This window comes from Meles meles, chromosome 6, assembly GCF_922984935.1.
Source record: "Meles meles chromosome 6, mMelMel3.1 paternal haplotype, whole genome shotgun sequence".
In the NCBI taxonomy this organism is placed as follows: Eukaryota; Metazoa; Chordata; class Mammalia; order Carnivora; family Mustelidae; genus Meles; species Meles meles.
The window spans coordinates 51,398,149-51,410,719 of record NC_060071.1 but is presented as its reverse complement, the minus strand read 5'-3'; the positions used below and the strand labels follow the sequence as shown (position 1 = coordinate 51,410,719).

The window sequence follows — 12,571 nt, the reverse complement described above, 5'->3', positions numbered from 1 at the left end:
TCCAAAGCATTTGTTCCTGGATCCTGGATCGTGGTTCTCTCCCAAAGAGTTCCTGAACTCAATGTAAATCAGTATCATCAAGTCACACCATTTAAATGGCTACATAAGAAAGAGCTGTCCAGAGTCACTACTGTACTATTCTACTAAGAGCTGCTTGTTCTCAGTATAAAAGGCACATAGTGGTCATTTCCTGTAACAAAGACAGCAGAGGCCTAAGAATATTACGTATGTAAGAAGCTATACAGGAATTTAGCTCCTTCTTTCTGAGGTATAGACACTATTAAAGCTAAATTGGAGAAGAAAAAGAAACGTCATTCTAGTTTTGGAAACAAAGGGGAGTTCCTACATAAGTTCTAGAAACCAGCATTTTCAAGGTTAAGTCAAAAATGTTTTCTTACAAATGCAGGAAACAAAGAAAAAACTGATACAGTATAAAGAGATGTAATGTTATATACTGCCACACATGAAAACACTTCACATTTTTGTTTTAAAAGCAAGTCAAATTCTCCATTTAGATGTGGGCTACGAGGATTTGTTCTTGATGAAGTCCTGAACTTGGTAAAATAAAAAAAATATAGACAAGACCTCAAAAAGGTACCATTCACAAGGGGTGAAGAAGTGTTTGGAGTTTAATAAAACAGGTGAAAACATTTTCAGAATTTTTAAAGATGGGCACCTGGGTGGCTCAGTGGGTTAAGGCCTCTGCCTTCAGCTTGGGTCATGATCTCAGGGTCCTGGGATCGAGCCCCGCATCAGGCGCTCTGCTCAGCAGGGAGCCTGCTTCCCCTCTCTTTCTGCCTGCCTCTCTGCCTACTTGTGATCTCTGCCTTTCAAATAAATAAATAAAATCTTAAAAAAAAAAAAGACAGAAAAATCATTTAATTCACAGTCTCTCTCAATCAGGAATAACACAACAATAAGAAGAGTTCTCTAAGCTCTCAAAGCCAGAGCTTGAATCTTTATGGTTTCTTAAAACAGAAGATTTTGGAATTCCATGAAATCTCTGAGTGATTATTTCAGGAAAAATAAATAAATAAATAAAACAAAACAAAAAACCTGTGAGGGAAGTCAGCTACCAGAATTTCTTGCCTAGCAGTTCCATGAAAAGGCGTTATGAAACACTATAAGGACACTTGGCTCTAAGTGGACAGAAAACTGAGGCCAAAAGGCCCAAATACCCAACCTAGGTAAGGGTAAAGTGTTGGTACTGTTTCATAAGGCGTCTGACTCCGAGAGAAAGATTTCAGTTAACTTGAAGGAGGCATTCTAATAAAGCCTGGGGATAAAATCAGACTTACATGACACAGTGATTAATGGTTCTTATGGATTATTAAGGGACTCCATTTTATATAGGTATTGGTTTTCTTTGCAAATTGCTCTTTGGGGGACCAAGAGACTCTTCGCTATTTGTGATCAGTGTTTTAATGAAGACTCCTGTTCTTGTCAAAGAGGAAACTGAGTTGGAAAAGTAATCCCACCTATGAGATTGATGATTCCCGCCAAAACACAAAACCCAAGCTATCTATCCCTGTGATGGCAGTCAAACCCTTTACTTGCCTTGACACTTAGGTGAGAATACACTTGTCTGTAAAGACAATAAATTCCAAAGACATCCAGATGGCCAACAGACACATGAAAAATGCCCGCCATCACTCATCATCAGGGAAATGCAAATCAAAACCACGATGTGTTATCTCCTCACACCTGTTAGAATGGCTATCATCAAAAAGACAAGAGACACCAACTGTTGGGAAGGATGTAGAGAAAACGGAGCCCTTGTGCACTACTGGTGGGAATGTAAACTGGTGCAGCCACTGTGGAAAACAGTATGGAGGTTCTTCAAAAAAAATTAAAATAGAACTATCATGTGATCTAGCAATTCTATTTCTGGGCATCTGTCCAAAGGAAACCAAATCACTCTCTTAAAGAGATACATGAACCTCTGTGTTCATTGCAGTATTATGCAAATAGTCAAGATATGGAAACTACTTAGGTATCTATGAACAGATGAATGACGAAAGATGTGGGATACATATACAATGGAATATTACTCGGCCATGAAAAAGAAAGACATATGCCATTTGCAACAACTTAGATGAACCCTGTGGAGGGTATTATGCTAAGTAAAGTAAGTTAGAAAAAGACAAATACTGTATGATACTGCTTATATGTGAAATTTTAAAAGCCAAACTTAAGGGTACCTGGGTGGTGCAGTTGGCTAAGTGTCTGACTCTTGGTTTTCGCTAAGGTTGTGATCTCAGGATCATGAGATAAAGCCCTGCATCAGGCTCTGTACTTAGTGCACAGAGTCTGCTCAGAACTCTCTCTCTCTCTCTCTCTCCATCTGCCCCTTGAGAAACAGAGTGTGATTATCAGGGGCTGGGGCAGGGGCAAATGGGAAGCTTTTGCCAAAGGGTATGAATTTCTGGTTGTAAGTATAACAAGGTCTGGGGATCTAATGTAGAGCATGGTGATTATAACTAGTAACACTGTAATATACTTTTTAAAAGATTTATTTATCTGTCTGAGAGAGAGAGAGAGCCAGAGCGAGCCTGCATTTGAGGGCAGAGAGTCTTAAGCAGACTCTGTGTTGAGCACAGAGCCCTTTGAGGGGGCTCAATCCCACGACCCCAAGATATGATCTGCGCTGAAACCAAGACTGGACACTTAAAGGCCTGTGCTACCCAGGCGCCCAACACTATGACATATATCTGAATGCTGCTGAAAGTAAATCTTAAATATTCTGACCACAAAAAATAAATGGCAATTCTGTAACAGGATAGAGATGTTATAGCTAATGCTATGGTGGAAATCAGTTTGGAATATATAAGTGTATCAAATCAGCAGGTTGTATACCTCAAATTTACACAATGTTATATGTCAATTATATATCAATAAAGCTCTAAAAAAATATTTTAAAATAAAGACAAAGAGGGGCACCTGGGTGGCTCAGTTGGTTGAGCATCCAAAGCCCGGTTTCAGCTCGGGTCATGATCCCGGGGTCGTGGGATCAGGCCCCAAGTCAGGGTCCACACCCAGTAGGGAGTCTGGCTGAGATTCTCTCCCTCCCCCTCTGCCTCTCCCTCAACTCACTGGTGCTCTCCCTTCCTCTCTCTCAAATACGTAAATAATCTTTAAAATAAAGACAACAAGGGGCGCCTGGGTGGCTCAATGGGTTAAAACCTCTGCCTTCAGCTCAGGTCATGAGCCCAGGGTCCTGGGATCGAGCCCCGCATCAGGCTTTCTGCTCAGCAGGGAGCCTGCTTCCTCCTCTCTCTGCCTGCATCTCTGCCTCTTGTGATCTCTGTCTGTCAGATAAATAAATAAAATCTTTAAAAAAATAAAATAAAGACAACAAATTGACAGGTATTAGAAGTATTGAAGGATAAAGTAGGAAGACATACCAAGCAATTTGGTGTAACAATAATTTAAAATAGTTCTCTGTTGAAAGCTGGACACACACAGCCCTTCTAGCTGGCTCTGGCTATTTGCCTATCAAACGCTTAGCTATAATATGAACACTAAATGGAACTGCAGATCATAAAAACTTACTAAAGTGGCACAAAGAATTTCAAGGTTATAAATATGTTGTTGAAGAACACTAGAAAGTAGTGGTACTAAGTAAAGAGAAGTAGAGAAAATAATTTGAACTTTTTGTCTTATACATGGAGGTTCTTTACCATCTGACCAAAAAAGCATTACTACATATGACCACGGCGGGGCGGGGGGGGGGGGGTCGGTGTATGCAATAGATCTGATACACTGGTTCACAATGAGAATTCCAGACTTCTCTAGTTGCCTGGAGCACAGTAATATGATTTTCCAGCACATTAGGGAAGCAAAAGTAGAACCAGAAAGTCTATGTACTGGCTGGATTTTGTTAATGTCACTTAAAATGGAGGAAAAAATCCTAGCAAGATACCAAATAGAGTGCAGCAGATGGTAAACAAATATTATGAAGCAATCTTCACAAAATCTGCAGTGTGTCACAAATATACAAAATGGCAGAGTTTGGGAAAAGAGAATCATAACAGGCCATATGTTGTTAGCAATTTTATTTGAAGCAACATGCAATCCAAAAGAGAAACCAAGAGGAGGAACATAAAGGCCCAATAGAGGAGAGGCAGCCTCAGGTAAGGGGCGGTCAGAATGGCAAGCACGGTGCCTATCAAGGTAAACAGCAGGCAACCTGGCAGACGCCACGGAGCTCTCAGCCACAGAGCACCCACTGCAGTGACAGGGCTCAAATGGGCTTTCAGGAGAAACAACCCAGCTTCCGCAAAGAGCAACAGAAAGTTAAGGCAATATATTATATGTCATTTGTCACATTCCTTCAGTGCTAGGCGAGTCAATTAGAACTACAGCAAAGGCATTTTCCCAAGACAAGAGGAAAGAAATGCAAACACAACTGTGGAGGTTAGAAAGACATTCAACAAGAAATTATCAGAAAGGTTGTCAAGTTTATAGAGCCCTTCTCAGGTATGACATCTAAGATCTGGACAGGACCAGAAGTCTCAGTTTCTATGGCCAAATCTTCTTGGCCATGAATTTTAATTTTGCTCCGTGTCCCTGCCTCCTGTTTCCTTCTTCACTTCTTTGCTCCCTTCTTCTCTCCAACAAATATGTCAATGGCCACTATAGCAGCCTTGCCCTCCTGAAGCTTACACTCCAGCTGAGACAGACTGAAGGGGATGAGGAGGCGAGCAGCACAGCTATCTGGGGAAAGGTGTTCCAGGCAGAAGGAACAGCTAATGCAAAGGCTTTGGAGTAGAATACTTGGTATGTTCAAGAGACTGAGAGAAAGGCAGAATAGCTAGCACAGCATGAGAGCTGGGAAAGAAAGACAGGAGTTCAGAGAAGCAGCGCTGTGGCAGAATTGGGGGCAGATGAGAAAAAGCAGGATCTCGGAGGGCATTTTAAGGACTTGGCTTTTACTCCTGAGTAGATGGAAACTGGAGGGTGCTGAGTGTTGTGATCTCACTTCTAAAGGATCACTGGCTGCTACGTGCAGAACAGGTTGTCTGGAGGCAAAAGCAGAAACAGGGAGACTAGTTAGGAGAAACCACTGTCCTAGTCCAGGTGAGAGATGATGGTGGCCTAAACCAAGCTGACATTCTGAGCAGTCTTCATATGTGGGATATATTTTAAAGCCAGAGCTAATGGGATTTTCTGATGGATGAGATATAGGGTTTGAAGGCTTGTCCTTCATTCCTTCAACTATCCATCCACTGCACTCCAGAAATATACTGAGTGTCTACTATGTGCCAGGTACTATGATAGGGTTTCTAGAGACTCAGCAATGAGCAGTACTGTCTAGTGCCCTCGAGGAACAACTAGCCTGGTACTTGAATGAGGACTTGAACTTCTTAATTCGCATGCAAAATAACAAGACTACTAATAAAGCTACTATTCTCCTAAGACTAAAAGGGATCTGGACTTTGTACATGGATGATACTGCAAACCAAAATCTGAATAAAGTAAAACTCTCTTCAAATAGTCTCAGTATCTAGGATGCATAATTAACTCTTAACCTGTTAAATAATTTTTAGACTGTGTACTATTGTGAGTTATAATTTTTTTATTAAACTACTTAGTTTTACTTATAAGCAACCGCTTATCTTTTGCACATACTATAGTTTAAGAAAATGAAATTTCATTTTTTCCAAATAATTTGATTTCCAAATATTTTATAATTAAGACTTTTCTCCAAAGCAAAAAGGGGTTCTCACCCAACTATTCTTAATGACACTACCTTTACTATTTGGACATGAAGGGTATATCCTACAGGTATTTCTCCAGTGATCAGCTATAGTGATTTTCTATGCTGTAAGAATTTAAAACTTATGGGCGCCTGGGTGGCTCAATCAGTTAAGCATCTGCCTTCAACTCAGGTCATGATCTCAGGATCCTGGGATCGAGCCTCACATCTCGCTCCCTGCTCAGCGGGGAAACTGCTTCTCCCTCTGCCTGCCGCTCCCCCTGCTTATGCCCTCTCTCTGTCAAATAAATAAATAAAATCTAAAAAAAAAAAAAGCATTTACAACTTATATAATTTGCAATTTTGCTTTATATTATGGTCATATTGGTCATATTATGCCAAATTTAAAATGATGAACTAGGGGTATCTGTCTGGCTCAGCTGGTGGATCGCGCAACTCTTGATCTTGGGGTTATGAGTTCAAGCCCCAGGTTGGGTGTAAAGAGTACTTAAAATTAAAATTTTTTAAAAAATGATGAGCTGGTTTTAAAATTTCCTCCCAAAATAATCTTCCAGAAATTCATAAAACAACTAAAATGAGAAGTGCAAAATGATCATGGTTGAAGAAAGATAAAGATAAAATAAAAATTTATCCTACAACCATATCTTACGAACCAAAACTCAGAGGCACAGCTTGGCAAGTGTAAAGATACTTATGAAAGCTACAGACCAAAATACGTGAAGTCGGAGTACCATGGGAAAGTGGGGCCACATGGTATTTATAGGTGCAAATCAGCACTTGTCTACATAGACTTACAATGCATCTTTCAGGTCACCGGTAAGAATTTACCACCCAGTGCCACCAGCCCAACTGATTTTGGGGGGGTGGGGGGGAGAATGGGAAGAGCTTTATTAGGCCCGGCTGCCAGCTTTGGCCACGTGGGTTCTGCCCACCTGGGGCTCGGGTTACGGTGTGTCCCCGCCACCCTCCTCATAGTCGTTGGCCTCCATGGCGAGGCCCGAGATACCACGGATCTGGCATCTGGCGCTGAAGCGCCCCGCCCGGCAGGGGCACGGCCTCCTCCTCCTCCTCTGGGGGCAGCGGTGGCAGTGGTGGGGACGCGGCCTCAGGGGCTGGCTCCGCCTGGCTCCGGGGGCACTGGGGGCTGCGCCGGCGCGCCATCTGCACTCTCGGCGCCCCCTGCTGCTTTGACCAGCGCTCCCTCGTCCAGGACGCCGCCCTCGGCCTCCTCCTGTTCCTTCTCCTCCTCGGGGCTATTAGTGAACGGGTTTTCACCCTTCAGGTAGCGTTCCAGCTTCTTGCTGATGATTTTGTTGTTGAGGATGCTGCGGGCTACCATGAGCGAGGACTTCTTGGACTGCTCCATCATGAGCCTGCGGTTGCTGATTTGTATCACCTCGTGTGTTGGTGCACTCATTAATCTGTTAATGAAACTGTGGAAATCAGCAGGGGTCTCTGGGCCTATATGAATGTCAAGCTCCTACAGCATATGTAGGGCCCACATGTGCAAACATACAGGCCTTTTATGATAATGGAATTTAGCTTTGTCTCAGGAGTGTTCTCACATCTGGGAAAAGAAAAATTATTCAATAACTGGTAAGGAGTCAGCTGTCCATGTGCTTGAATAAAGTTGGATTCCCCACCTGACTCCTCCTTTCATAAAACAGACTGGAGATGGTACAAAAATGTAAAATCTTCAGACATTTGTATTAAAAATTCAGGCTCTTTTCAGGGGGAAAAAAACCCCACATTAATACACATATGAATGTATGTTTTTAATATACATGCTAATGTGTGTGTGCTTAACCCTATTAAAGTACAGCAAAAAAGAATACGGATGAATGTTTTTTCAATATCTGGAATGCGGAAGACCTTCCTAAGAATGACATAAATGCAGAAGTCACAAAGGGCAATATGAAAACTCTGAACATGTAAAAACTTCAACCTTCTCCACAGGAAAAAAAGAAGAGGGGAAAAAGACCAAAGCAAGTTGAAAAGAAAGCAGTAAACTAGACAAAAATAGCTCTAACATGTAAGACAAAGCCACAATTTTCTCAATATTGGAAAGCCCTTAAATCAATTCAAAACCTACAATCTACAAGAAAAATGGGCAAAGGTGACAAAATGGTTCACAGAAATGAAATACATATGACCGAAAGAGCAGTGAAAAGATACTTAAACTCACTTATAACTGATACAAAATAAAACAATACCGTAGTAATCTCCTCTACCCTTCAAACTGACATTGACTAGGAAGTTCCCTAATAAAAAATATACCCAGACTTGGTGAGGGTAGGGAGAAACGGGCATTCTCAAACATTGTTGGTGGGACTGTAAATTGGTTCTACCCTTAGAGAGCAAAATGGTAATAGCTATTAAAATGTAAAACAGGGGTACTCTTTGTCTCAGTAGTTCCAACTCCTGGGAATTGATCCTACAAATATATTTCCACAACGTGGAAAGATACAAGGCAATACCATTGACTGCAGCATTTTTCTAATACTAAAAAACTGCTAACAACTTAAGATTGGTCTATCAGTTGGTCAAATAAATTAAGCCACAGCCATAAAATTAGGTATAATGTAGTCATCCAAAGGACTGAAGTTGATTTGCGCACACTGATGTTCAAAAGAGGTCCTACAGACACCCTTAGTGGGGGCAGGGGAAATTAGTTGCCGTATAGTGTGTATTATATCCAGAGAAAACTTTCAAAAGGATACGGAAGAAACTGCTAAATGGTGAACTGGGGAAATGGGGACTTTTAGTTTTCCTTTCATTTTTACACTGCTTAAACTCTTTTTTAAAATCATCTATACCTTCTTAATTAAAAAAGAAATCAAACACTAGATATTGGAAAGTATTGTTATTTGCACTCGAATTATAAGGCAAAAGGATCTAAAAGGGCTAAGATGAAAAAGGTTTAGGGCCATCGGTCTAAGAGCTGAATTCAGCACAAATGGGTCTGCCTCCCCTCTTCCCAGCCTAACCCCCCTTAAAAACACTATTCCCAGGAACAGAAACAGGAAAGCAGAGAGTGACTGTAGACCCTCTGCCCCCTCAGGACAGAGGGCCTAGTCAAGTGTGGGAATCTGAATTTGGGGCCTGACTGGTCCACCACCAGCCAGTTTATATCCCTTGCCTAGACAACAGCACAAATAATCCAAAAACAGCAAATGATTTACTTGGATTTAGGTCACATTAATTTTAAAATTCTCATCTGAATATGGACACACAACATTCCATTTTATTCAACAAGGGTGTTCCCACAAGGCACTAAGCTAAGCACTAAGAAGAGAACAAGAGTGAAATAAAACATGGTACCTGTCATCAAGTCATTCAGAATCTAGTGAGGAAGGGAAACATGCACACAGCTCATTGGAAGGTGGGCCCAATGAGTTACCTGCTCTAGCAAAGGTGGGGAGAGATTAACCCCATCTGGGTGGGGTCAGAGCTCAGCCAATAGATAGCACTTCTCAGAAATGAGGAATCTGTATGATTACCTTCCCCCCTCCTTTCCACTTATCAACTCATTTCCTTGGTAAATTTGACAACACCCTTTCTCTTGTTGCTTAATTCATTACTATATACAACACCATCTCTTGCGAAAGAAATCAACTTGTGTTACATACACTTTTCAATATCCAACATACTACCATAAATACATCTTTTTTTTTTAATTTTTTTTTTTTTAATTTATTTGACAGAGAGAAATCACAACTAGGCAGAGAGGCAGACAGTGAGAGGAGGAAGCAGGCTCCCCGCGGAGCAGAGAGCCCGATGCGGGGCTCCATCCCAGGACTCTGGGATCATGACCTGAGCCAAAGGCAGAGGCCTCAACCCACTGAGCCACCCAGGCGCCCCCATAAATACATCTTTGATCAAAGTTTTATTTATCTGGGAGTTGTTCCATCATAGCTATACACCACTGACATAGCTCCAAAATGTCAGCAAATTAGCCTACAAACTACATCTTTCCAAGTATTTCCTCTACATAGACTCCACGTAATTAGTTCAGATCTTTGGGTCAGAACACGAGGTCATCCTAGAGCAATCATGAAAAGAGCCAGGCTAGGATTTTAACCTAGGCTAAAGAAACAAAGGACTGTTACTATTTTATCTACGTTTTGGGGTTTTGTTTTTGGTTTTGGTTTTGCCTAGAACTGGTCAAGACACAAATGAGTATAGAGCTGTTACCCTCCTTTCAGTAAAGAAGGAGCAACATCTCTAAGAACTTAAACGTAGAAATTTAAATATTTTTTCTCTTAGTGTTAGATATACTTTTCAGTATTAATTATATTACCTGAAATATTTCTTTGATTAAAGCTTTATTTATTCAAGAGTTGTTCCATAAGCCATGTAAACTTCCAAGTCATATAAACCCATAAAGTCACGTAAACAATACTTAACACACTTCTTTTCTGCTACACTTACGAACAATCAGAGTAAGTGACTTCAAGAATGATTACAACACACAGAACAAGTATCAAAAGTGGCTGAGTGTATATATGCTCTGGAGTCCACATGAGAAAGTTCACTTCACCACTCACTAGACTGTGAGCAAGCTACTTAGTGGAGATGTCCTTTCCTCAACTAAAATGGAGCTAATAACCATATGAGACTCTTAATCATAGGAAATAAACTGAGGGTTGCTGTAGAGGAGGGAGGCAGGGGAATGGGGTAACTGGGTGACAGGCATGAAGGAGGGCACTGGATGGAATGAGCACTGGGTATTCTATACAACTGACAAATCACTGAACTCTACCTCTAAAACTAGTAAGACACTATATGTTAACTAACTTAATTTAAATAAAATAAAACTAAATTAAAAAAAACAGTCCTTCAAAGTACTTCATGGGGATCTTGTGAAGGTTAAATTAAATGAGATAACCATGGACTATCTTAGCACAGCACCTGGCAACAGGAACAGATGTTTACTATCAGTCTGTCCATGAAACCCTTGGCGCCACCACAGACTTATTAAAAAGGGTCTGAAAAGCTTGCAACACTAATACGTACTTCAGATACATGTACCCTTTTTCAAAAGTAAATAGAGTCCAGAGTGGTTAATAAAATACTAATTATTTTAAGAGTTCTACACAAGTGACTTTTAAATACACGGAATGATTGTTGAAAATATTCAAATAATAGAGAAATATGGAAAGGAAAAAGTGTGCTCATTTAGCCAACCATTCCCCACTCTAACCCACGCTCCAGGGGAAACCACTGCAAGGCTCTGTGGGCAGACACTCTTCAGATCCTTTTCTCTCAATATAGACAAGAAGCGGGGAGGTGGAGGGATTAGCTATTTTACCAAATGGGCTCATACCATAACATGCTATTTGTTTATTCAACAAAATATTGTGGAAATTTTTTCAGGCCAATGCATAAAATCCTAACTCATTCTCTTTAGCTGCTGTTCAGTTGGTTGCTGCTTCAGATAATGGGTAACTTATTAATCCACTATTCTAGGCATTTAGCTTTCCTCTAATTTTCTCCTATTAAAAATAATTGCACAGGGGCGCCTGGGTGGCTCAGTGGGATAAGCCTCTGCCTTTGGCTCGGGTCATGATCCCAGGGTCCTGGGATCGAGCCCCACATCAGGATCGCTGCTCGGCGGGGAGCCTGCTTCCTCCTCTCTCTCTGCCTGCTTCTCTGCCTACTTGTGATTTCTGTCTGTCAAATAAATAAATAAAATCTTAAAAAAAAAAATTAAAAAAAAATAATTGCACAAGGATAGTTTGTTTGAAGGGTATTCAACACAGGGGCAAGTATTTCTGTTGAACAGCTTCCTAAATGTGAAGCTGCTGAAGCCAAGGTTTTGCACATTTTGTATTTCAGTAGTAAGTACTGTCAAATTGTCCTCCAAAGAGAACATCGATGAAAGAGAGGACACTGTACTCACTGTCATTAACCATCTGCTAAAAACCAAGAACAACAAGTAGACCATAATGTGGAGAAACCATACATCTTCTCAGGGAAAAGTGGCCCTCACCTTCAAAAGAAAAGACAGGAACCACAGCTAAAAATCCTACCCTATCCCTCTCCACACCAGAGCCCCTTTCCATGAACTAAACCCTCACCTTAACATTCCCAGAACCTAACACCCCCTGCAATGACCTGGCTCATGTCAAAACTAGTTTTCTAATCCATCCTGTCCTTCCCAATCCCTCAAGCCAACTGTGGGGCGGGGGTGGGTAGTAAGGTAGAGGGACTCAAGACCTGAGGGGCTCCTGTCATCATGTACCCGCCAGGCCAAGCCCCACTGAAACAGAATCATTCCAAGCAATGCTCACCTAACAGCTCTATTCTGTTGCTGTTTTAAAGCAGCAATGGATTACAATCTCTTAATCAATAATCACTGGCCTACAGGTAGTTGACATGTTTCATTTTGTCCCACAATATTATTACAGTGAGGAGCAAGAGCAGATAAAGGTCATGTTGGTAATTAAAGCTATATTATAGAAATATGCACACCCAAGATATGATTAAATAAGAAAATATTACTCAGTTCAGTATCATCATTAAACTTGCATTAATTTATAAATATTTAAATGTACCATATGATGATCATAAATAATCCGTTTTTGTCAGTTTCTAAAGTCATGCAACCCATAAACCCTTTGAAAAATTACTGCAGAAAGAAACAGTCAAGAAAGTATACGAGCCAGACTTACATTCAAATGCCGTGGTTGTTGCTTCAGGCAGAACCTGGCCTATCACATCCTAAACAAAGAAAGAATAAAGAAACACAATTAGCCATCTTCTTTATTGCTAACATGTGGCAAATCCTAGAGGAAATATGAGAACCTGAAAAAGATTTTTGAAATGTTGGCATAAACTATAAAAACATTA

General features: G+C 40.9%; 1 protein-coding gene across 5 annotated transcripts in view; it reads right to left on the bottom strand.

The window, feature by feature from the left end:
- Positions 1 to 12,571, bottom strand: part of MAP2K5 (mitogen-activated protein kinase kinase 5) — a 257,796-nt gene that overhangs the window by 238,436 nt on the left and 6,789 nt on the right. For all 5 annotated transcript variants that reach the window (XR_006818657.1, XM_046008023.1, XM_046008025.1 and 2 more), the window contains exon 2: positions 12,394 to 12,442. Coding sequence is in view for 4 of the 5 variants with exons in the window: in XM_046008023.1 (XP_045863979.1) it covers positions 12,394 to 12,442 (49 nt within the window). In the remaining variant the exon portion in view is untranslated. The remainder of the gene's footprint in view (positions 1 to 12,393; positions 12,443 to 12,571) is intronic.